Raw genomic sequence first — 25,980 nt, forward strand, 5'->3', positions numbered from 1 at the left:
GTGAAGTGCTCTTACTTCTGTAAGAGCATCCCCACAAAACAGCCAGCTATTGATGTGTCATCGAAACTAGGGCCTGTGCACAATATTAGGAAGTCTTTCACAGGCAGGACCATGCCAGAATTGGCCAAAACTTGCGTTCAGATCCATAAGCTGATTTTCAGTGTGAGAACTGATACAAAAAAATCAGCACAACTGCAGAAGTGAAGACTGGAGAGTCATCATCAAAATTAAACCTTGGCAACGTGAGATTAATTCTGGATCAGCTCTTCCTGCTGAAGCTGGAGACTCAGCTCTGCTCTAGTGTGTTTGACACAAGGACTGGCCTGGGATCTCTGAAAAATCTTGTTCAGGGGAAAGAAACTGTCAGAGAGAAGATAAGGAAGAGATGATTGTTCTTCCAGTAAGCGCTCTTCACAATTTTGTGCCAGCCCCAGACAGTACATCCAAGCCTTGATTTATATGTCTTAAAAACACTGAGCAGCTCCCAAAGCAGGCTGTGTCCCTGGAGAGGACTAGATGGTTAAGATTAAAATTCCTCAGCAATATTCAGCCTTTTCAGGGAAAGAAAAACAGAATAGCAAGGCAGAGTGAGAAGAGACGTACAGTAGCAGACAGACTGACTGACTCCTTTGGCTGCTGAATTGAGTGGAAGTGCATTTTCCCTGGTAATTGCTGGATATCTGATTATTTCATCTAACATGAAGGTAAGACACTTGCTTACTTAATTCGTACTGATGAAGTGAATATGGCAAGTGTAATGAAATATTAATTTATATGGAGAAATACTTAGCTGAAAATGTAATTGGGCAGTATTGCAAGAAAGCAGAAAATAAAAAACAACAGCTTGTACAACAAAGCTGAGGAAAATCAGTGTGACTATTTCTTAAGCTGGCTAGTGTAAAGATTGCAGAAAGTTGGAACAGCTGCATGAGCTAGTGGAAAACGCAGAAAAGAAAATAAATTTGCTTTTGCTCCTCTTTTTTCAGGTGCTGGGAATTTTTCTGTTGTTGGAAGTTTCAGGCTTCTTTCCCATTTTTTCCAGGTGAATATTTCTTTAGTAAATTACATGCTGAAGACTAAGCATGTACAATTTAACAGACAACTTCTGGTGCGTGACATAGGGCAGGGCTTAAAGGGGTCTTCAGATATATTTCCTGGGAGAGGAGACACTGTTTGGTGTCAGTGCTGCCACTGCCATAGGTGGTGACAAGAGTGAGGCATTACGGTGTCCCAGACCTCTGCCCAGAGGAGTCAGCCGCCCTCCAGGAAGGGAGCACACGGTGGTGGTGTGAGCCACAGCAACGCACGCCTGCGAAACACGGCACAGGTCCGATCCTGGGGGCAGGTTGCACCCTCTGTGCCTCCCATTGGCAAACTGGCTGTTTGAGAGATGCCACGGGAAGGTCTGCTGCACGCCACAGCACACGCAGCCCCTGCCAGCTCCCTGCCAGACCCCGGACGTGATCTGGCCTCCCCCCGCTTTGCAGTGTGAAGCTGGTATATGGTTGCACAAAGTCCTTGCTGATCTTCAGGCTAGGTGAACGTGTCTAATTCCTTCTGTTGTTCATGGATCAGAAAGCAGAAACTGATTTCATTCTTACACGTGACAAGCAAATCCCAATGGTTTTAGAGGGAGCTTAATCATGCCCCTGATTTTTATTGAAGGATTGTTTTGCTGTTTAGGAGAGTTTTGCACTAATGGTTATGGATGGAAATCCCTGATGATTTTCCTCTTTTTATTTTATTTTATTTTTTTTTTTAAATGCAAAAAATACTACTGGAGCAGCCCTTCTCCTCCAGTCCATTGCCGCTGGAATTCTTTTGGCCCTTGGTCTGAGTGTGATGGCTGTACTCACCAACAGGTATAGACAGACACACTTTTTCTGTACTCTTGACTTCACAAACATATGCTTTTTTCTCAGTAATTAAGGAGATGCTATATCTTTAAAACCCCAAATCAAGTGTCAGATAAAAGCCCCAGCGGAATGAGAAGGACAAATGACAAAGCACTCGGAATGGAAATCCTCCAGCCTGACCCTCTATGTTCCCTTTCAAAATCATGATATTCATGTTGTAAAATAATTTGTGCATTATTTTAGTGATAGTTCCAAAAAACTCAACTGAACTGTTCAGTAAACTGAGATTTTCCTCCCTTGATGCTTGTTTGTACCGATTCCATTGATTTTGCATTACTGGAGTCACATCTCAAGGAAAGAAAATTTGGTTGCAAAGTATTATGCTCAATGAAAACAAGCTGGTGATTTTTACGGTGCAACTCTATTGATGTGCAAGACGCTTGCTTTTGATTTTCCTTCTCATTTACTTTGATGTTGCATTAATTAGGGAGGGATTAGTCAAAATTAAAGATGTGCCATGAGACTGTACTTATTCTTTTTAGAAGCAAAAAGTAGCCCACTTGATGTTAGATTTTATCATCTTCCTTAATGACATTGTTTACTTTGAAGAGCTTTAGCAAATTCGTATCAGGCATGATTGGTCCTATTAAAAATGTAAAAGCAAACTGAAATGTGTCAGCAGCTTTCTCTTGGTTTCAGTTACATATTAGAGTTTTGAACAAACAAGCCAAGCCTCGTCAGTCTAAAGACCTCATAGATAAAATAGCTGTCTTTCTATTAACTTGAGAATTTGTTACCATACTGCAGTAATACCAAGCATGTTTGTTCTCAGAAAAGTAGTGAATGTCTCATTTCCTTACAGCAGTAGAGTGGTAGGATTGTCCTGACACTAGCAAACTCTTCCTTCTTTGCATGTGGGTTTGCTAATATCTCCCTTGGTTTGCATTCAGATTCGTAGACGGACAGTAGCAGTTTACGGCCAGTATGGAGGAAACCCCTGCTCTGGTGATGCCTCTGAAACAAGACCATGCACCCCCACGAGGGGATGCCCAACAGAGGATGGCTGTGGTGATCGGTTCAGGTGTTTCTCAGGTACCATCCAAGATCTTTTTCACCATTTTCTGGTCATAAAGTTAAGAGGATAACCTTGTTAGCTTTGAAATTTACAAAACGGGCAATGTCTTTGCAGAACTTCTGACCTACAGATAAATTTGATTTAGCAGGATGTTTCCTTTTTTTCAGAGTTCTACGCATGTTTTTAATTTCATCTGTAGTGTTGCAAAGCTTTGCAGATAATATGCTGTAGCCCTGGCAGCCTCTCTAAGTCATTCTACTTTACTTATTTGCTACAGGTTTTTCATTATGAGAAGGTAATTAAGGAACACTACTTTAGATGTGATTATTCAAAGGTGTTCTAGGCTATATCCAAACATCTTGGAAATCACTTCAGTCATGGAAACTAATGCTCCCTAAAACAGTGCCAGTATCCAAGCAGCTTCCATTGCCTTCACAAAAAAAGCACATTACTTCAGTAGGTAGACATTTATCACAGAGGAATAAGATAAACGTGTTTTGGTGCTACCAGTGAGATAACCACAATTAATCACAAGTGATAGGGTCAAAGGATGAAAGCTGAGGAAATAAATCTAAAACTCCATTGTTTTATTAATATATATCATAAACCTTGAATGACTGTGGTTCCCTCAAGTGTACTATGCACTATTTCTTCATGACTACATTTACTGTTGTTTCACAAGCCCTCCTGGGCACAGACTGTTCATCGTGGGAGTGAACAAGCCAATTAATATAGTAGATAAGTGGGACTTTTGCTTTGATTTTGGGTGATTTATTTTCAAATGCACAAACACTTCTCCCTTCCCCCTGCATTTTTGTTCTGATTTAGGTCAGTGCATTAGCAGATCTCTTGTGTGCAATGGAGATCAGGATTGTGAGGAAGATGGTGCAGATGAAGATCGATGTGAAGAGAAGACAACTGTATGTGATATTGATAAAACACCTCCGAATTCAGAACTTACAGGAACAGGGTAACGTTCTGTGTTAGGCTCAGTAGTACTGATGCCAAAAGCATTTACATTTTTGTTGTATTTACAACCTCTGGCTCTACAGATAAAATTCCTGTGCCTATGGTAAAATGTCCCATATGCAAAATTGTTCGGTACAACTGCCTCCAACATGCCAGTAGCTCAGTGCAGCCAGAATGTACAAGCCCTTTGACCTGAAGCACAGAATAAAGTTTTTTATCTTTCATTCCTGCTATTTAAAAACATCTTTTAAGAAATGAAATGAAATGTCAACCAATAACACATAATCATCAACATAGAAAAAATGAACCAGCAATGCTCATTCTTTTTGTTCATTGCTGTTGCATTTAGTACTGTGGATCCATATGGATTTCTGTTTATATGTCCCATCTGCGACCTAGCAAAATAATTATCTTAAGTTTCTCTAGCATAGTTGTGTCACTCGGTATGTGATAAAATTCATATATAATACAAAACCATTTTGGAATGGATGTTCTCTTGTTTCTGTGTTGCATTAATTGCTGGAACAATAAAAGTTAATAAAATCAGTTTTGATAGATATGAATGTCTTAATGTCAAGATATATTGGTAAGTGTTCATTTTTTGTTGACAAATCAAGAGCAATATTTTGCTTTCCATATTGTAAAATGCTGTGCACACTGCAGTTCTGCTGGTGTAGAAGTCTGTCAGTTGATATCCCCTTCTCTTGGGTAAATCAGTTCATGATCTTAATCTGCAGATACAGCATTCAGTTATAATAGCTGTGTAATCTTCACCTCCTGTAAAATAATTTGCTACCTCTCTGTCTTAATGATCTTTCATATTTTCCTTTTCACAGCTTTGATGCCATTACTGGTGAGACTAGGGGAAGAGTCATTCATACAAAAAGCTTTGGAGGACAATGCAGAAAGGTCTTTAGTGGCGATGGGAGAGAATACTACAGGCTGAGCGAAAGTGTTCTTGCTTATACTTTCCAGGTAAGTTTCCATTAAGCACAGCTTTAGAGTCATAATTAAAACTAAGAGGATGATGTAGGGTGTCTTGGCAGGTAAGGTTCCCTAAACGCAGCTGAACAACACCTGTTCCCTCTCTGCAGTTGCTTATTATTTTGAAACACACAAACTGGTGCATGTCTCGCTAAAATGGAAGGAAAAAAATTGTGATCCCTGCGATGTGATTTCTAATTCTGTCACAGTTAGACTGAATGTAAAGCTGGCTCCTTAGTACAGGTAGTGTCCTGAATCACCCTAAGAAATCTTATGTGCACAAGGCTTTGGGGTGCTTTGTGGAGATCTTCCAGAGATATGCTTTGTTTGAAGTCACTGTCTCAGAGATTTGGGTTGTCTCATGTTTATCAAAAGCATGCTGAGCAATCCTTAATGTACTTTACTTCATAGTGTAGATATTTAATATACAAATATATAAATATATATATGTAATGCTTTTCCAATAGTGTTCAATATTTTTTTTATGAATTCTGAAATGGATTCAGCCTGAAAAACACATCGGATTTTTTGCATCAGGAAGGACTTGCTCTACTCTATAAGTTACCATTTTTAACATCCTTCATGAAGATCTTTGTGAAGTATTCTATCTTTCATCTTCTAGGTTAAAATTCAGAATGATTTCAGTTATGAGTTTTTCAACAGCAGCTGGTCTTATATGAAACACACAGAGAGGTATGAAAAATCAAACAGTGGACACAGTTATTCACACAATAAAATTCTGCAACAGAGTCAAAAGGTATGTATAAGTTGTCACTGTGGCTTAGTATTTTGCATAAGCATTTTCATCATTTTTTTCATGTGCTTTTATAGTGAGATGCAAATAATTATTTTATACATATAATTTTGGCACAAAGTACATGGCAGAAAAAATCCCATAAAACTTTTACAAAGAGATCATTGGTTTGATTATCAATTAAGAGGTGTTGGCTGCTGGTTTTACTTTCTCCATTTTACCTCTTTGTTAGTAATTTATTTATTTATTTACTAGCTGTTTTCCTCCCTATTTGAGGAAGAAAAACATTAGCCTCTTCTCATAATCGATTAATCTTTTCCATTTTCTTCTAATGATTTACTGCATTTTTTCCCCCCTATTACCTCTGTCAGTATCTTCGAGCAAAAAAAAAAAATGAAATAATTCTGTGATTAAAGCTAGGGTTTTTTTATAATACATTTTCCAATAGTAGAACTCCATTGAGAGAGATCTGTTGCCTTAGACAGCCAGGAGGTCACAGTGCTTATGCCTTTGACTTATTTAAAAAGCAGCATTAAATAAATAATTTGAGAGTAACTCTCAATTATGAAGTATAACCTCTATCTTACAGCAAATAAAACCAAGTAACAAATTTATGTATTTTATGACCCCCAAGCTGACAGAGGACAAGCTCATTTTACCACACAAACAATGACGTATGTTGGGACTTAGCATAACAAAGGTCAAAAGCAACTTTGAGAGGCAGAGATGACCATCCTTATATAGGCATATAGCATTTTATAATTAGGCAGCATCCTCAAATGGCTAGAGCCCCTTACAAAGAAAGGCTCCTCCAGACAAAACAGGGTGCAAAGATGACCTCTCCAGTGCTTCTGATTTGCTTTCAGACAAGGCTTCCTAACCTGCTACTGCCAGGCTGATGGTGTTGGAAACCATCATTAGCTTTGAAGAGTGATATTGTCCTTTCTTATTGGTCCTTATGTTACCTTTCAGATACATGGGAGAAAATTATACAGCAATTATAAATACACAGCAATTATAAATGAAGGTCCAAAAGATATTTCCTAACTTCAGGATATTCTTTTTGCATTCACAGAGTTGCTTAGACAAATCTAACAGCTCTGTAAAGTTGGTGGTTAGTAGCCAACATAACGTGCATGTCATCTGGCTAGTAGGAACCACCCTGATAGTGACATGGAGCATGACCGATGTCTTTTCCTTCCCCCAGAGTAAGCAGCTGATGGTTGTTGAGAACAGTGTGGAAGTTGCTCAGTTTATTAACAACCGCCCAGACTTTCTCACTCTTGCGGAGCCCTTCTGGAAGGAACTGGCCAACCTTCCAGTTGTCTATGAGTACAACGCCTACCGAAGACTTATCGAACATTTTGGGACTCATTTCTTACACTCTGGATCTCTAGGAGGACATTACAAAGTTATTTTTTATATGGATACTGACAAAATGCAAGAGGAAGGTAGAGTACTAAAGTATTTGTTATAAGAAACAAAGTGAATAAACAAGAATAAAAATTTCTTTGCATGTTCTCACAGCTAATATCTAAAATCAAATAAGAGACTTCTATTAGTCACTACATTCTCTTCACAGGACAAATAAAGAGGATTAGAAAAAGTGCTCAAACCACGACATTTAGTTCTAGATCTGCATCTATGACCTGCAGTGCTCAGGGTAGCAAAGACTTGATGGTTGGTTTGGGACCTCATCAAGCTAAACTTGAATTCTACTGCCAATCTGAATCTCAAAAAATGATAAAACTTAAAAGTTACTTGGAGATGAAGATTCAGTAAAACTGTGTAAAGCAGAATAAATTACAAACAGAGCAAACACCAGAGTGACACATATGATGGTACTCAGTGGAGAGTAGTGCTGTAGGATTAGGGACTGCTGAGAAAAGAGATGAAAGAAATGATAAACTTTTCCCAGATACACCTCCCATCTCTCAGCCTCCATCCATAGTCTTTAGCAACACGTGGACCTTCCCACAGGATGTGCTAGTTAGTTGCCTTCTAATTTAGGCGTAATACTTCATGGTTCTTTTCTTTCTAAAACACATCTCAAGTCAATGGGAAACTTGGAAATTAATCCAACGCTTACTCTGTGTACAGTACTGTTAATGGATCGATTATCTGCAGGTATGAGCATAACAGACATGTACGAGTGCACCACATCAGGCTGGAACGCATTCATTGTGAAAAAGAAGAAAGTAAAGTGCTCCAAACTGGATGAACTACTACAGACCTCTTCAGGTAAACGTTCAACAGTGACTCGTACCATTGTCATGTCTCCAGCTTTCATCTCCTCCTAAATAGCTGTCAAAATGAGGAGCAGGTGTTGATAGCTTTGTTGAACTCTATCTTAACACGCTGAACCCAGACACTAAGTACCTAGTTTAAAAGCCTCTCCAACACCCATCAAGCATTGCTAATGCTTTCCCAGTAACTAGTACTTTTCTGGACACCCTAAGTCAGGGCTGCCAAGACACCTGCAAAACCAGATACTTCTTATATATTATCCATGTTGGAAGTCTTGATCCAGGCACAGGTGGTTGATCTGCACTGACGAGTCCTTTCACTGCTTACTAGTATAGATTTTGCATGTATTATTTCTATTTCCATTTGTAAATATAGCAATGCTGGTAATTTTCTGTATTTCCCATCCTGAATTTACAGGAAGAAGTGGTAATAAGATTAAAGGAGACCCCTACATAGAAGGAGGAAGCCCAGGTGCTGTTGCTGGCCTTAGTTATCTTGAGCTGAATAATCCTGCTGGGAACAGTCAGAGATACTCCTTTTGGGCCAGATCAGTGACAGACTATCCCAGAGTAATTAAACAAAAGGTAAGGCTATTTTCCTGAAGCAGAGATGAGCAGATGGGATCACCTCAAAGGGAGAAATGATTAAGCTATAGCTGGTGGTTAATCAGGCTGTAGTCTGCAATCATTTTGTTTTCAGGTCACTTTGAAAAAAAAAAAATACAGAGGAAGCAAATTCCATGATGCTAACGTGATCAGCTACATCACAAATCTAGGTCCTTTGGCAGGTAAATACCTACAATCTTACAAGCGTACAGTAATTTTAGTGAAGTTCTGCCTGAAAAGAGAGGATGATGCTAGCATTGGAGAAAGCCTGAATTTTAGATAGCCCCTTTCCTGAAATGCATATTGGCAGGTCTGTGTGGCTTCCACTTAGCTTGTCAACTTCTGTGTATCCCTTTTATCCCTCTTCCTTCTCCCTGCGTCCATAAGTCTGGCATAACTGGAGATTCTGGAAGCCAGGTATTTCTAAATTGGGCAGGACCATATTCACTGCTACCTTGTCAAAGTCCCTTTTGGGAACTGCCCACATACTGAAGAATGGTATGCACCCAAAAGATTTCTGTCAGAAAGTTTTCAATTAAATGTAAAAGCAGAGGATATCATAAGATAGGCAATAGAAATGCAAAATGTTTTCGCTTATTGTTACCTTCAATCACTGCTCAGTGCAATACCATAATGGGTTGTTTAAATGTCCAGCTTTTTAGACTGGGAAACCTGGGTGAGAATTTGGATTACTGGAGATCATCTAGTCCAACCCCCTGCTAGAGCAGGATCACCTAGAACAGGTTGCACAGGATCACGTCCAGGCAGGTTTTGAATATCTCCAGAGAAGGAGACTCCACAACCTCTCTGGGCAGCCTGTCCCAGTGCTCGGTCACCCTCAAAGTGAAGAAGTTTTTCCTCATGTTCAGATGGAACTTCCTGTGTTCCAGTTTGTGCCCATTGCCCCTTGTCCTGTCACCGGGCACCACTGGAAAGAGTCTGGCCCCTTCCTCTGGACACCCACCCTTTAGATATTTGTAAGCATTGATCAGATCCCCTCTCAGTCTTGTCTTCTCCAGACTAAACAGCCCCAGCTCTCTCAGCCTTTCCTCATATGAGAGATGCTCCAGTCCCCTCATCATCCTTGTAGCCCTCCGCTGGACTCTATCCAGTAGTTCCCTGTCTGTCTTGAACTGGGGAGCCCAGAACTGGACACTGTACTCCAGATGTGGCCTCACCAGGGCAGAGTAGAGGGGGAGGATAACCTCCCTTGACCTGCTGGCCACGCTCTTCTTAATGTCCCCCAGGATACCATTGGCCTTCTTGGCCATGAGGGCACATTGCTGGCTCATGGAGAGCTTGTTGTCCTCCAGAACTCCCAGGTCCTTCTCTGCAGTGCTGCTTCCCAGCAGGCCAGCCCCTAACCTGTACTGGTGAATGGAGTTATTCCTCCCTAGGTGCAGGACCCTACACTTGCCCTTGTTGAACTTCATTAGATTCTTTTCTGCTCAACTCTCCAGCCTGTCGAGATCTTGCTGAATGGCAGCGCAGCCTTCTGGTGTGTCAGCCACTGCTCCCAGTTTAGTATCGTCATCGTAATCTACCACTAGCTTTAAGGCATGCTGTTAAGCAGAGATGACTTTTCAGAAAAAGGCTAATATTAAATGCTACAATAAGATTTTAGCTTGCTAGCTAGGAAATTAGAGCATCTATCAACTCTCATGTGCAGGAGCATACATCACAAATTATTTTACATGACAAAATGTGCTCATAAACCTTTACATCCCAGCTATAATTATTTAATATAAATGCTTCTCTACTGTGTATAGCTAACACCATTGTATGAGCTGGTAAAGGAAGTGCCCTGCTCCTCAGTCAAAAAGCATTACCTAAAACAAGCCATCGAAGAATATATGGCTGAAAATGATGCCTGCAAATGTCAGCCTTGCCAGAATGGTGGTGAGGCGGCCGTGGAAGGAACTCAGTGCGTGTGTTACTGCAAGCCTTACACCTTTGGAGCAGCTTGTGAGCTGGGAGCTCTCGTGCAAGATCAGTCAGGTCAGCACTCTTTAAACTTGTGAGAGTTTAGAAGGCGCAAAGTGTGCTCTCCTGCTTCCAGGGTCTGTTTGTCCCACTGCAGAACCTGAGCGAGTGGCTGATGTGCGGTGGCTCCTTGGGTCAGATATCTCTGCAGACATATAGCATGGGGTAGTGTCATGCTGAACCCGAGTCTTTGCTTAACATGTCCAATCAGTCCTTAACAGAGAATTGTTTTTATTATTCTTGGTAAATGCAGTGGACAATACTAACCACTCAAAATGTAACCTTCTATCAATAAGTAAGTATAGATACTAAATTAATATCAAAAATTTAAAATTTTGCTCTTTATTTTTTTTAATTATTCACATCTGATATCAGAGTGTAAGAGAATATAAAAATAGCTAATTTACAGACTCCGTGAAATTATATTTATGTAAAAGATGAGTTTGGGTAAGATAAGATCATGGCAATCTGGAATTCTTTGTGAGGTCACAGTTTAGATCATCAGTAGGTTTGAACAGCACATGCTTTTTTTTTTTTTCCCTTTTTTTTTTTTCCTTAAAGGACAACAAACCTCCAAGGTGGTTTAATGTGAAATATTCCCAAATGTTACATAGGTGTGGTTGATGGACACTGGAGCTGCTGGTCTTCCTGGAGTCCTTGCTCAGGGGGAAGGAAATCAAGGAGCAGAACCTGCAACAACCCCTCGCCACGTGGCGGAGGGAAGGCGTGCATAGGAGAGCAGCATGAAAGCAGACCATGTGAAGATGAAGAGTTGCAGCATTTTCGGTAAGTAAAAAAGAAACATTTGGAGCATAATTACAGGAAGATCTAAAAATTTATTTCAGAAGGGTGCATATGCTATTAAATTCAGGGAAAAGGTCACTTACTGAACTTTCATATTTAAATTGAAACAGAATGAAATTCAGAAGCTGTGAATCTGTTACAAGGTAAGACTAGAAAATAGGGTAAAAGCCAGTAAACTTGACACCATTCTATTTAGCAGTCTTTCAGATAGCCTGGCAGTTACTGATTTAAGTATAATTGTGATGTAAATTGTGATGAAAATGGGCTTGACTGAGAAGTGTAGAATTTTGAAAGGAAGGGAGACTAAATTCAAACTAAATCATACTTTTGTTTGCTTCATAGCTTGATTGAACCACACTGTTTTGATTTATCCCTAACCCCCACAGAATTCTGTTCACCTCCTCCTCTCTTGGAAAACGGATTTGTTCAAGTAAGTTATTTCTGGTACTGTATTATCTGTCCTATCCCTACCTGTAGTGTCTCTATTACAGTTAATACAGATACTCACTTGCAAATTTGTATTTATCTTGGTAAGCTTAGTATCAGAGCCACTGTATAGCAGCTCTCTCAGCATTTCTACCTGGCTGAAGTTTACATTACATAAGCCAAGAATTCTTGCTAAAAATAAAAGAAAACCAAAAAAGCCCCACCTCCGAAACCAGAACAAAACCTTCGCTTTTCTGGACCGCAGTACCTACAGAGAAAAGTAATCTACTTGTCCTTTACCCTATAAACATATCAAAAATCTTCTGTGCCACATGGATTACATATTAAAGCACAGGAAACTAGAGAAAAAATAGCACAGAAAGTAAACTGTCCAAGGTCATCCAGTAAGTCCATAGCAAAATTACAAACAGATTTTAGAAATCTTCACTCTACACCCTGTAACTCACCATTGCGCTTGTTCCTTGGTGAAACTATGATCTGGCAAGGTATTTGGCTGACTGTAACTCGGGCCTCTTTAACAAGGGAGACTAAATTCCTCCCTTGGAAGAACGGATTATGCCTTCTCCATGTTACAAGGCTGTCTAGAGTCTTTTTGCTCAATAAATAGATAAAAGAATTATTTCAAAATCCGTTAGTTGCCCCCACACAACTGCAACCTGAGGAAAGATCCAAAATTTTGTGCTCCCTCTTTTTTTTGGTAATCAATATTTGTCTCCCATATTGATATTTTTGGTTGATAAACTAAATTTTGTGCAATTTGTGGAGTAGTCTCAATTTTTCAAAAAATTTCTCCTTAGAAAAGAGTGGGATATGAAATGAGAAAAGACCTGTGTCTTCAGATCCAGCTCTTCTGAGTGACCATATCACATTAACCTTTATCAAGCTGATGACATGCCATCCTAAGAATTAGCAAAGCCATATGCTCTCGACTGATTCCCCCAGAAGGCTGATCAAAACCTTATGTTCCCTCTCTAATTTTTGCGGTCAGTTTGCACACTGGCACGGAGCGCTGTTCCATCACTGACCTACCACTGCCAAACCCCTGTCATAGGCTACCTTCAACTCTAACTCTCCTTCTGTTAAGTTAAGATAGCCCCAATATTCTGTATTTTACAAACCTATTTGCAGCATTGTCTCCATTTTGATCACATTTACTGACTATTGATGACCAAAGTTGCCCCCAATTTTCTGGACACTCTCATCATTGTAGAGTGACATTAATAATTCCCACTGTCCTCAGCTACTGCATCCCAGAATTAAAGGGAGTTCAACCCTGCTGGTGGTTCTTAGATTGTATATCCAAAATTTTGCTTGTTCTTTTTCTTTCAGAATGCTGAAAACTCATACCCTGTTGGGAAAAGCATTGTTTATGCTTGCAGACATGGATATTCTCTTGTTGGTGATTCTGTTGCTAAGTGTGGCAGTAATTTACAGTGGCAAGTTGGAGACAGATATTGCCAGGGTATGTCTAACCAATTCTTGTTTTGAAATAAAACTCCATTCCTGAATTCCAGTGAAACATCTCTGAATGCCTGCTTTCCAACAACAACAGTGGAAGAAGACACCCCTGCATTTCCCAGTTCCCTAGACATAATCAAGTCTAAATCAACTTTGATTTTGAATCTAGATATTGTAATACTGAAATAGAAATGTGGCTTTAAGGAAGGCTGGAAGTGAGGGAGACTAAATTCCAGTGCAGGAGTTACTTCCTGTGGAAACAAACTTTGTTGCTTAATTCAGTCCTGTGGCTATATCCAAGGACTATGGGGATGAGTCTATGTCTAAAGCAAACTGAGGAAAAGGTCCAGTGGGCAGCACTGGGCAACCACGAAGTTCTCAAATAACCTCCTTGTTATAAGAATACAACTCTGAGGATCACTTTACATCTTGAATGGTCTCCCTACTTCACTTTTTCCTCTAACCCAGTCAGTAAACATGAGGGTTTCTTTTTTTTTTTTTCTCCCCATCCATTTTATTTGTGAGTGAACTTTGATTGTGATCAGATAGACTTGAGAATTTTCAGACCTGTAGTTTAACATCATCCTTCCCTCATTCCAGCCAGGTCTGACTGCTCAACAAATGCTAGTCCACGCTGTTTAAATGCCATCACTTTGTGTATCAGTACATGGTCTCCCAGGGTTCTCCCATCCTCTCCCTACTAGGCTATTAGTCTCCAATATGAACCCTCAACAGAAGCATGGGTCGTAAGAACAGAGAAGCCTTCTTCAAGCTAGGGCTGGACCTGCAGGCAGTAGAAAGATATTGTCACTCTGTCCTTGGTATTGCACAAGTTTGGCTGGTGTGATGAGCTAATATCCTGTGCTTACATGATTTTCATGTTTCTACAGGAAAATCAGCTTATCTTACCATTCAATTTGTTAAGGAATTTCAGAGAAGATGATAAAATATGTGACAGCTTTCTGCAATCCACTGATTCACTGTGTCTATCTTGAATGCTTCGATCCTTAGAAACCTCTTGTCTCCTGCCCGTCCTGGAAGGGGGTTTACAAGGAGAGCCATGGAAACCCGTGTATGAGATTGGTGAGAGAATAACTCTGTCTTGTCCACATGACATGCGCCTAGAAGGGGCACGCTCCATTTTGTGTGAGCCCAGTCTCAAGTGGTCTCCTGACATGAAGACTATTCAGTGCAAGAGACCAGGTAAGCCATGGCAGTCCTCCAAGTGCAATGCAGAAGTTTCTTTCCTGAACAGGCTATGGCTGATGTAGATAAGATATAGACAGCTATAGCTGATACAGTGATAGAGAAGCCATACTTACATCACCAGCAGGAAGAACAGAAAATGTGAGTGTGTTTTCTGTGGGCTGTTCAAACAAGATGCCTTAAGGCATTTCTTGTGAGGTTTCCTTCCGTCTATTTGCTTCCCACTCCCCTGTTGCCATCAAGTATTGTCACTAACACATATTTTAAGAGATTGCCTGGGATGTATGCTGCCACTTCTGCCACCTAAGAACACTTCACTTTCCACCCATGTTGTGTAACAGCACCATGACGTGAGCTACACCTTAGAGATATGTTTTTTCTACCTGGAAGCTGTTCAGTGCACCACAGCTTCTCATGGCAGAGAAGGACAGGGCTAGATGACTCCTTTGCTTATCTGACAGACACACAGCTGATATGGAGTAAATCTCCAGGAACTGGAAGCAATGGGAAAATGCTGCTTCAAGTTCATGGTAACAGCTGTTTAAGCTCTGAGTTGACATTGGCAGGCACTGGCAGAGAGGGAAATGGGCTAGAGCATACAGCATCTCTAGGTCATCTTATTCAGCTGTGGAAGGCAGACAAGACCCTCTCTTGTGCACTCCTACAATGCTGGTCAGTAACATACAGACATCCAAAGCAGCTTGCTGCTTCAGGCCAGTCACATCCTCACCCGAGGTCCCAGATGTTCAGATAACCCTGGGGAGACCCTTCCTTGGGTCACATCAGCCACTGCTGTAGAAGACTAGGCTTGTCTCCTACATTTCATGTCTGTCCTCTCCTTATCAGCCACTGCTGCCTGAGGTTGCCTGACCTGTGGGAAGAGGCAGGTGACAGTCAGGCTTAGACCTCAAAAGGCAACGGTCCTGTGAGATTCCCAGTGTAAGTCGTCTGCTGCTGTGTCATATCCACATGCACAGAAAGTGTAAGGATTTCAGAAGGAATAACATAGCCATATATAAACAGCTCGCTGCTGCTAAACTACCAGTGCTAAAGTACTGTTGCCAATTACTCCTTAGGCTTAGCCTTACTGACTGATTTTCATCCGGCTTTCTGTTACATCATGTATTCAAATTCCAGTAATAATTAGAAACAGTTTCAAATGCTTCCATCTTTAGAAACAGCTTGTGCCTGCCTGTATGGGAGCATTACATTAGTACAAAAATGGAAAAAAAACCCCACAAACCAAACCCAAAAAAGGGACAACAATTAGATCAGAATAACAATTAGAACAACAGTTAAAAAAACAAGGAATGTGAGATAAGAAGGGTAAAAAATATATATACACAGACACAGTAGCACACATACATTTGGATGAGAGTATTTAGTCAGCAATAGTGTCAGTAACAGTCAACTATATAACCAACAGCCCCAGGGATAGAGACAATGCAGTGATTTTTGATGGAAATTTCCCCTCTGCAGGAAGACAGAGCTATGCCTACTGTCTGTATTGCAATGCACTGCAACTATTTTATTTTTCTTCTCTGGCAATTTCTACCTGTCTATTTTGCTTGGCAAGTCTTAGTCCATAATGGACAGGGGTGTTTGTTTATTTGTTTGTTTGTTTTGTTTTCTCTGAAGGCAACAATGTTCAGAGGTATTAAAGTTTCATGTTAAAGTAGAAAACTACAAACACCTAATCTAAAATACAAATCAGGATAAAGCTTTCTCAGAAAGTGTGTCTGTATGCATTTAGGAAAGTCTTGCCATTACTTGCTACAGAAATCTCCAGAGTAATGTTCAGCAAAGACCTATTTCATTTTCAAGCTCGGAATATAACTGAGCACTCAAAGAACAGTACAATCATGAAAATTAAAAAAAAAAATCATTATTGCTTTTATTTTTAAAGCTAGTGCAGATTGAGGGCTAAGGATGTAACTTGTAGTTTTCATAACCATCAGTGCATAAAGTTACTCTAGTTCACATTTCTTCATCAGATGTCAGAGCCTTAGCTTTTCTAGTTTCAGTAGTGAAGCCAGTAATTCTGAAACCTAATGATAAAACTGTTGCCAGCTATGATTCAGCACTGCTAGCTTTAGCAGAAACAAAAAGCTGCTGCAGCAATGAGATGAATGTTTAAGCTTGAACATAGTACCTGTCTCCTTCCATCTGACTCATGACCCGTGGATAGATTACTGAACAGTAACTTTGCAAAGTATATCATCTTTTTAATAGTGTTGATTCCTTCCATGCAGTAGGTACTTCTAATGAACATGCAGGATGTGACTTGATGTCATGGTTGTAAAATTCAGTGCCTTTTAAGCTCAGCTGATAGGATAATTTCAGAGTAGACCTTTAACAATACTTGTTTTTTTGACCCTTAATAGCACTGTCTGTGTTCTTCTACTTCAGTGCCCAGTGTGAAACCAGAAGTGACAGAGCCTAAATGTCAGCCATGGGAGAAAGTGCATCAGTCGCAATGTGTGTGCAAGATGCCCTATGAGTGTGGGTAAGTTCAGGCTGAATTTGGCAATGACTTTCTCACTTTATTCAAGACCAATTAAATTTCTTAAGTTTTCAGTCCATGACAGATGATAAACCTTTACTCATATGAGAACGAGGCATTGTACTTTGTTTGCTTTACAGCTCAATCAATGTCCTGTTCATCACTTACCTGCCTTGTCAGAGCTGTCAGTGGGTTTTAGCAGTGATGGAATTTGGTTGGATGACAGAAGGTGAAGGGATAATTTCAGCTCGACTTGATCTGTGAAATAGATGGGAAAAGATAAAATGATATTTTGAAGATTTAGAAGATTGAGGAAAAGTTAGAACAGAGGCCCTTGGGATACAAACCATCAAAGCAGTAAGCTAGTGAAATAAAACAGATTTCTTTTCCCTGCTGAGAGACTGTAGAGTTATGAAAGGCACAATAATCTAATCTCCCATTTACACAGCAGTTTGCACAGACCAGTCACATCACCTTTCCTGACCTCATGACTTGCAGACCAGAGTTTATTGTTTCCTGTATGATCTAAGTCTTTATTTTGCAATAAGCAATGCAGCAGAAATGTGAGGAAATGAGTAACCGAGTTCTTTGCTAAACATGGAAGTAACAGAACCAAAACAGAGGAGTAACAAGAAGACACCTGAGACCACCTGGCATTAATGGCCAGATGTGCTAAAATTCCTCAGCACGCAAACATCTGGGCTGGTTTTCATAGACTGGATGAAGTCTCCTATAATGTCATCACAGTGGGTGTGATCTCTGGATGTGAAATCTGGCCAGGTTTATGTCACAGCAGGAGCCAAGCAGTTTGGAAACTCTAGGATAACAGGCTAAACTTCTCCTACCCTTGTGTAGGAGGAGGAAGAAATTTTGAAGTCATCTCAAGTGATTTCAAGGTAGCAGAACTTCTCAGTGGAGAACTGGTACTTTCCATCAACCACATAGTTCAAGAGTACCCTGCGTGGTGACTCTGGTTCTAAGCCAAAATTAGCACACTTTGAACATCTCATAATTAAAATGGGTGAGCTTAGTTCAGGTTTTGTAGTTCCACTGGGCACTTCCCTAGGATCTGAGGCCATCGTCTTGCATGCGGAGGTGTCAGGTTTATAACAACTCTCCTAAGACTCTACTCCTATCCTTAAACACCTTAACATTTTAAATGACCGGGTTCTACTCTTTTTGTCTCAACACTCATTAAAGTGAGGGAACAACACCTCTTCTGGTTCATGGGTGTGTTGAGGTTAGAAGATAAGAGAAGTCCACAAAGCTAGGGAAGGCCTCGGGCAGAGCCAAAATAACCTTGGAAGTTAACTGAATTACATTCAGTTATGCATTCATGCTTCAGTTATAATTAATCTACTACTTGCCTGTTTCTATTTTTTATAATTATGTTCAAACTGGCAGGAAGATAGATAACAGTCATTTCTGTTACCTGATGCCATCTTTTCACTCTGTCTTGAAATAACACATCTAATAATAGAAGGATAAATCATCAGCTGTCAAAGCAGACTAATCTGCCAGCCCGTTAAGGCTGTAGGAGTAAGGCATGTAAGCAGATCTTGGTCCTTCCTCAGAGATCAGAAGTACCTTGGCTCGCTTTGCTGTGGCAGTGACTTTCAGCAGCAACTTCTGCTTGGAAGAGACCTGGGAACAAGAGTTCATGTGGGAATTCAGGAACACTGTGGTTTCAGACACATCCTACATCCTTTCAGTTTCCGAGAGGCTAGCAACAGAGACTTTCAGGGACAGCACAGGAACCCCAAAACAGGCTGGTGAGGAGTAATTTGTCCTTCATGACGTGGTGCCTTAGGCTACGTCTACCCTCGTCAGTTAGAACCAGGGAATGATACTGGGCACCAGAGCTGCTAAATTGCTAAAGCCGCTCCTGGCAGACCTTTGGCAAGGGCCAACTCCCAGATAATTCCCAGGCACAGCACAGGAGCTACTAGGGCGAGGGACCATTCCTAGCAAGCAGGCTGATGTGGTCCTCATCTTTTGGGGGAGAGACTTTAACAGTATGGACACTATTCTGCATGAATTGTCCCTAGGGCAAGGAAGGGGTCAGAGCACAGTTAGTGTATTAATACAGATGTAACCTCAGCCTCCAGTAGCTAAATACTATCTCCAAAGTGAAACATGAGATTTAATAATTTTTAACTACCATCCCCTCTTTTTCCCCCACATTTATTTGTGTAACGTCTATCTCTCTCCTAAGAGTTCTTGGCCTGTGTTATATTAAAACTTATGGTCTTTAATATAAGTTTAAGAAGTTAAAATAGTTTCCAGCACGCTGAATTTTTCACTTTTTAGTTTCACCTAAAGTTGCCTGCTTCTCATTGTTGGTGAAAGGGAGAGAAGGTATCTATCCACTGACTTAAATTTCTCACAATATGTGCCTCAGTTAAAGTTTGTTCTTACCCAATACCTTCTTTTTCAGGTAAAAGGTATCGAATTTTTCACATCCTTTACATAAGGATTTTTCCTTGCGTCTAATGATTTTTATTGCACTGCTGTGATACTTCCAGCCCTGTAACATCCTTTCTCAGCAATGAGTGCAAATTATTAATTTCTCTTATGAGCACAGATTCTCCATCCTTTTTCTTACGCATCTGAACATGTTGATTTCCACTGGCTTTCTCCCAGCTGACCCAGCCATAGCAAATATGTGAAGCCCTCTCAAGGCAGCTTGAGGGATTATACTGTAGCTAGAGACTGGCAGCACGGACCATGAACTCCCTGGGTTCAACCTTCAGCAGCTGGATGAATCAGCCTCCCTCCCTTCTTTTGGGTGTTGCTAAAATGGTGCAAAGCAGACAGATTAGTGCACTTATGTCTAGCCTTAATATTTTCAGCTAAATTAAGCTGTCTTGTATACAAGTTTTTGACCTTAAGACTCAGATATTGAGATGCAAATAAAGAAGGTCTTTGAAAAATTTTTAACATAATAAACAACTTAATTATAGATTAAATGCTTTCCCTGGATCACACTTTGTTCATCCAAATTTAAGATGATATTTAAAGATGAAGTTTTTCTTATACCTCTGTCTGTAAAGATAATTTTCACATTATAAATCAATGCACCACTAACTCATTGGCTGTGCAGCCGGACAAGCAAACAATAGAATGCAGACAAATGTAAAGACTTCCTTTATCAGCTGCTTGATGCTACGTATCCATTGGGTTGTCCTCTTGTTGTGCCTCAGAATAAGACAGTTAATTTCATTCTTTATGTTACCAGAAGAGCATTAAGGAAAATTTAGGCAACAAACTTTACTAGAGATTTAGCAGCTGATATTTTGACTGAGCACAGCAGTTAAGGGACCCACTGCAGCTGAGGATGCTAATTTAAGTAGGAGATGTAATACAAGTAATAATCTTTGAAGACATATTTGGTTGCAGGTAGATACAGCAAAGTTTTCAGGCTCAGCTGATGTCCCAAATTTTAAATATCTTAAAGGTACACTATGTTACAGGTAGTTTAAACTTTCTGTAAAGCATTCTCTTTTAAGATGCTTCAAAACCAACTCTCAAAGAACCATTCCCAAAGCTTTGAGCAGGTACTTCTACTCAGTGTCTTATTTATAGATCTACCAAAAAGCACTTCCTAATTCCGAGGGGGAAAAAAGAAAAATTACCTTAACATTTGGCCAGCAAGGGAACAAGGTTTGGGTCAGGACTTTGTTACCACACCTTCCCTCTTCCAAATTCCTCTTCCGTACGCTGACAATCCACTTTCATAGGTAGTGTTACCCTTCCCTTCAGGTAGCCCTGTGAAGCTCATTAGGGCCATTTGACTGTACTTCATCGGCCTCTCCTCCCCACCAAACACCTCTTTAGCTGAGTTTCTAATGAGAACTGACTCATTAGACACTAAAAGTTTCTGTGGGAGCTCAAAAGGAGGAGCTGTGCTGAAAATAAGCCTTTGGAGCCCTATTTCAAAGCTCTCCGTCCCCTGGGGGCAGGTCTCTGCTCTCTCATACCCTGTGCAACACCTTACCTGTGGCTGTAAAGTCCAGCCAGGAGAGCAAGAGCATGCCCTGCTCTGGAGAGGCATTTGTTTTGTTCACAGAGATGCCACTGATTGCATTGAGAACAAGTGGAGAAGTTTGGGGGTTGAGATTAAAATCCAGAAATAATGGAAGGTCTTTTTCCTCTCCTCCTATGCTTACAGCATGAAGCACAAATGATAACAACTTCCTGGAATTGTCCCCAAAGCAAACACTGGTTAAGGTTGTCCAAGAATTGTTATTACCACTTTTACAAACCAATTTTTGTGGGTGTTAGAACAGTATCCAAATTTCAAGAAATAAACAAGCAAATTCCCTGGATAAATAGAGCAGATTTTAAATAAAATTTCTGTGGAGATGTATGCACATTTCCAGAAATATCTTTGGTCTTTGATGTTGGATCATAACATTTTATTTGGTAAAAGCTGAGGCTTTTAAGGACAGCAGAAGAAAGGTCTTTAAGTATATTCTCATCTCTTATAATTAAGAAATACTTATAAAATATTTTAATATATGTGTATAAGAAATGTTTTCTGTGTATGCACTTAGATGCATGTATGTGTAATGTATTACAGAATAGCTGAAGTCTGAACTCTTTTTAACTAACATCGCAGTCTCACTGCTACTGAGGTCAATGGGAAATACCCAGTAATACCCCTGTCCTTCAGAGGGAACAGATCCTGGCTCTGCTGAGGTGCAGCATCCTGTGGAAGAGGATGGAGTCTGAATTATTCATGTTTATGTCTTGAGTTCCCTTGCTACTCTCTTAGGATGTACCTCAATGAATGGAGAAAATGGAACCAGACCCTGAATGTTTTCCATTCCCTCAGCTCTTTTTAAGAGGTACCAAGATAAAGCACATTTAAATAGCGAGATCTCTGCTTTTGTCTTCAGTCCTTCCCTGGACACCTGTGCTACAGATCAAAGAACCAAGAGAAACACACCTTTAACTGTTTGCAAGATGCATGCCTTGGAGTGCATGGGCAGGAAATATTCTCTTACTAATGCAGAAAACTGCAAAATACCTCAAGCAACCGAAATATCATGTGGATCATGCCGTTCGTGGGAAAAATGTGATGGTAAGAAATTCTTCATAATTTAAGCAAAATTGTTTGTAAGACTAAATTGAAATCTTTATCCCCAGTTTACACATTAGCTGTAGGTCTGTCATGGTATGGTATCTCCAGTCTGTCTCAGAAGCACCAAGCACTGCTAAGCTGGTTCAAACCATCAGTCCAGTGTTTGGTGTCCAAACATGGCAGGAAGCTCCAACCATGGAAAAGAAAACTGCACAGGGTATCGTAACAAAATGCACTATCTACAGGGAAAGCTTATTCCTAGTCCCTGTTAAGTGGGTTACCCCATTGGTCCTCTGTAAGTTTTGGGTGACACCCTTGCCCTACTCTTATTTCTCTGTATCCACCTGTTTAAGTTCCTTAACACAGTAAACGTGGTAGTCCTTACTGCCCACAGGAACACCTAATCCTTTCCCGAAATTTGCCAAGCAGTCTCCCCAGCAGTATCTTGTGGCAAGGAATCGAATGCCTTATTCTATACTATCTAGGAAAGCCATTTACTTTTGTGTGTACTTCACTGCCTATCCCCAGTTTCTCATATTATGATCAAAGGTGAATGTCTCTTCCCTCAGAGGAAATAGTTCCAGTCTTTTGCAATCTGTCTTCAGTGAAAGTTTTCAGATTTCCTGATCTAATTTCCCTGAGTGTCCTACACTACATTGCATTTAATGGAGGGTTGCCAAAAATGGGAAGATAAAGAAGTAAATTAGGTTTTTAGAAGTGCAACAGAGGCACAGCTATTGTCATATTTTGAAAATAAAAAAGATTACTTGATAGGAGTTCATCTGTTTTGTCTAACAAGGTTGAACAGACAAAAATAATAATAAAAAAAAAAGATAATCAAAACTGGCTGGAGCTTCAGCAGAGACAAACACAGGCAAAAAAAATAAACATACAACACCAAAAGAAAGACAGAGTTATGAAAAATAAATCTCAGATGGGAGCTTCTTCTTATCCGATTATTTAGCTGTTGTCACTGCTACAACTATGTACATTCATTTGTAGGAGTAGATCCTTTGATCTTAGCGAAACTGCCTGTATGTAAATAAAGATACCATCTGAAAGTGTCTTCATAATCAGTTTGTTACTGTCCAAGTAACTCATATGTTATCTGAACTGTGCAGCAGTAGATACACAAACTGGTTCAAGCAGTACCATTACAGAAGTCTTTGAGAGCAATATCTCAGGCACCTTGAGCAAGCTTTTCCCACAAGCACAACCAGCCTCTCTGAACAGTGTAAGCCCCAGCAGTGCACCACTCATTTCCACTTCCAGCTTTTCCACTGAAAATTAGCTAACGTTACTTCTGGTTAGGAAAAGAATCATAGAATCATAGAACGGTTTGGGTTGGAAGGGACCTGTAAAGGTCATCCAGCCCAACCACCCTGCAATCAGCAGGGACATCTTCAACTAGATCAGGTTGCTCAGAGCCTCGTCCAACCTAACCTTGAATGTTTCCAGGGATGGGGCATCTACCACCTCTCTGGGAAACCTGTTCCTGTGTTTCACCGCCGTCATAATAGAAAATGTCTTCCTTATCTCTCCGCTGAATGTACTCTTTTAGTTTAAAACCATTACCCCTTGTCCTATCGCTACAGGCTCTACTCAAAATTCTGTCCCCAGCTTTCTTGTAGGCCCCCTTTAAGTACTGGAAGCCTGCAATAAGGTCACCCCGGAGCCTTCTCTTCTCCGGGCTGAACAACCCCAACTCTCTCAGCCTGTCCTCATAGGAGAGGTGCCCCAGCCCTCTCATTATCTTTGTGGCCCTCCTCTGTAGCCATTCCAACAGGTACATGTCTCTCCTGTACTGACCACCCTCCAGAAAATTGCTGTCAATCCTACAGTTTTGCTGGAAACATTTTAGTCTGTTTTTCGTTGAGTCAGATGCCATCCTGAGTGTTTCTCCTCTGTGCTTTTGCTTAGCGCAATCCAACAGCTGTGTCTGTGATGAGGATGGGTCGTGCGAGGAGGGAGGCATACAGATCTGCGCTGAAGTGAGTGCCTCTGCTGTCCGTCGGACCATGACCGAGTGCGAGGCTGGGCAGCTCAAATGCCGGGGGGAGACTGTCACCCTTGTCAGCATAAGACCCTGCAACGTACAGAGCAAATAAGATATGTTACGGTTCATTTTGCTCATTGCCATGGGATATGTCAAAATGTGTCAACTCTTGGGCAGGACATACTTTGAACATTGCTCTACCAAATGCAAGCTCTGCTGTGAAGTCCACTGCAGCTGACGAGACTGTGTGCATCAGCTCTGGTCGGCTCTGAATCAGGCCCTCCGGCTCTTTGCTGGCAGAGCTGCACTCATTCCACTGCTCGTGACAGGGCTCTTGCTTCGGCCCCAGACTTAGCACTGGCAAGTTTACTTCACATTTCCAGCAGAATTAAAAAATATTGCTGAAGTGCAATGCCAAAGTAGCATTTATAGTGATGGATTACAGTGTCTGACATTGTAAATATATTTTTCTTAAAGCCACATGAGCATATGTATGCACGGAGTAGATTTAGATTAAAAAAAAAAAAGAATGGGCTTTACAGAGTAAGAGATATGATTCTTCTCTTTTAACAAAGTAGCTTCTTCCTACTGTGCCTTATTCAGTTGAGCGAACAGTATACATACTGCACAGCATAGAACCTGTTGTTGACCCTGAAGCTCTTAAAGGTCAAAACAATGTGCATTAATAGTAAAGCCAGCTTAGAGTAATGAGAAGACTTCTATGCTTGCAGCTTCTTGTACACAGAATCCCTTCATGAATAATTGCCATTTTACATTGTCATAACTATCATCATGAGCCACATTTGTAATCACAGGTAACTCAGTTGCATGTCACATGCATTTATGTTTGCGCCAAGACCAGTTTGCTTACAGACCGTTGCACATAGAGGCCTTCCACCACAGCAGAACTTTCTCAAAGGCAGCTATTAGGGAAAGCGTATCTTCACAGAAATGGAGACGCTCTGCATGCAGCCCCCCTGGAGATAACTTTGGACAGTCTCCTAAGACTGTTCCTGAATAAAATAAGTCTCTTACACTCTTTTCTTACACAGCTAAGCATGCTGTCTAGGTTAGTCAGACAGTGACATGTTTGCTCACATGTGGTGTACCTTGCAAGTCCATTCAGGTACCCATCCTGTCAGTCTGATCCCTTCTGACTATTCTGAGCTGCAAACAAGGACAAAGGGCTGGATAGCAAGGATGTGATCAAGCAAGTGCAGCAATATCAGCAGGAAGCCTGTATGCTTTTTAAGCAACAGATTTTATTTCTTATGATCAATAAATATCTACCAGATAAAACATCTCTCTTGGTTGTCATATTTGTACCTGTAGCTTCCTCACATAAACCCTGCCCTCAGCTGGAAAAGCTTTGCTTTCCGTGGTGCTGGCAATGAGGATAATGCGGCATGCTTCCCCTTGGACACTCCCTCTCCTGGGGGCAGATATGTTGGAGGGCAAGGTTGCCACCGCACTAACTGAAAGGACCTCCTGGCCTTTATGCTGTCTGAAACTTAATGGTACTTTTTTGGGTTTTGTGCAAATCATAAACTTTTGTGAATAGCTTATAGATGAAAACAAGTAGAATAAAAGCCAAATTAATTTAATCAGTTATTTGCTCTGTATTATTTGCTCAGGAGTAGCATGGAGACCATGTTTGTCCCTTGGTTACTCCCAACTTTCTTGTCCACAATTTCTAGCCTTTTTCTTGGGGCAATTGGCACAACATGTGATTGGACCATGAGCCCCTTGGGTAGCAATAACTTCCATAGCTGCTGGAGGCAAGAGAAAATCACCTGGAAACCTCCTGATAGATAGCACAGAAATAACAGTGAGTTGGTGATTCATGTCTTCAAACATAGGGAAATGTAAAAAACCAGCATAGGGCCTCAAGAAATGTTGAGAATTCCTGCTTAAGAAACAGTTCAAACAAACAATAAGGTTGCCTGATAATCATCTCGATACATCAGCAGAAACAGATCTCCACATCCATAAAATAAATTAGTCTGA

At 40.7% G+C, this 25,980-nt stretch overlaps 1 protein-coding gene across 1 annotated transcript; it reads left to right on the top strand.

Moving 5' to 3' along the window:
- On the top strand, positions 1–25,274 carry C7 (complement C7). The gene is made up of 18 exons (XM_054810277.1): positions 1–704; positions 987–1,042; positions 1,787–1,862; positions 2,807–2,948; positions 3,760–3,901; positions 4,737–4,875; positions 5,507–5,641; positions 6,846–7,089; positions 7,766–7,879; positions 8,303–8,469; positions 10,260–10,488; positions 11,088–11,259; positions 11,620–11,707; positions 13,054–13,186; positions 14,194–14,385; positions 16,798–16,894; positions 21,793–21,977; positions 23,898–25,274. Exons 1-18 carry the CDS (start codon positions 699–701, stop codon positions 24,083–24,085), a joined length of 2,505 nt encoding a protein of 834 aa, XP_054666252.1. The 5' UTR covers positions 1–698; the 3' UTR covers positions 24,086–25,274.
- The last annotated feature ends 706 nt before the right edge of the window (positions 25,275–25,980 follow it).

The sequence above is a fragment of the Grus americana genome, chromosome Z (assembly GCF_028858705.1).
Source record: "Grus americana isolate bGruAme1 chromosome Z, bGruAme1.mat, whole genome shotgun sequence".
NCBI classification, from domain to species: Eukaryota; Metazoa; Chordata; class Aves; order Gruiformes; family Gruidae; genus Grus; species Grus americana.

Bases quoted from the DNA above. Each gene is read 5' to 3' on its own strand.
- C7 (XM_054810277.1), top strand. The intron at 1,863-2,806 runs GTATAGACAGAC...GTTTGCATTCAG, and splicing joins ATGGCTGTACTCACCAACAG to ATTCGTAGACGGACAGTAGC. The intron at 11,708-13,053 runs GTAAGTTATTTC...TTTTTCTTTCAG, and splicing joins TGGAAAACGGATTTGTTCAA to AATGCTGAAAACTCATACCC.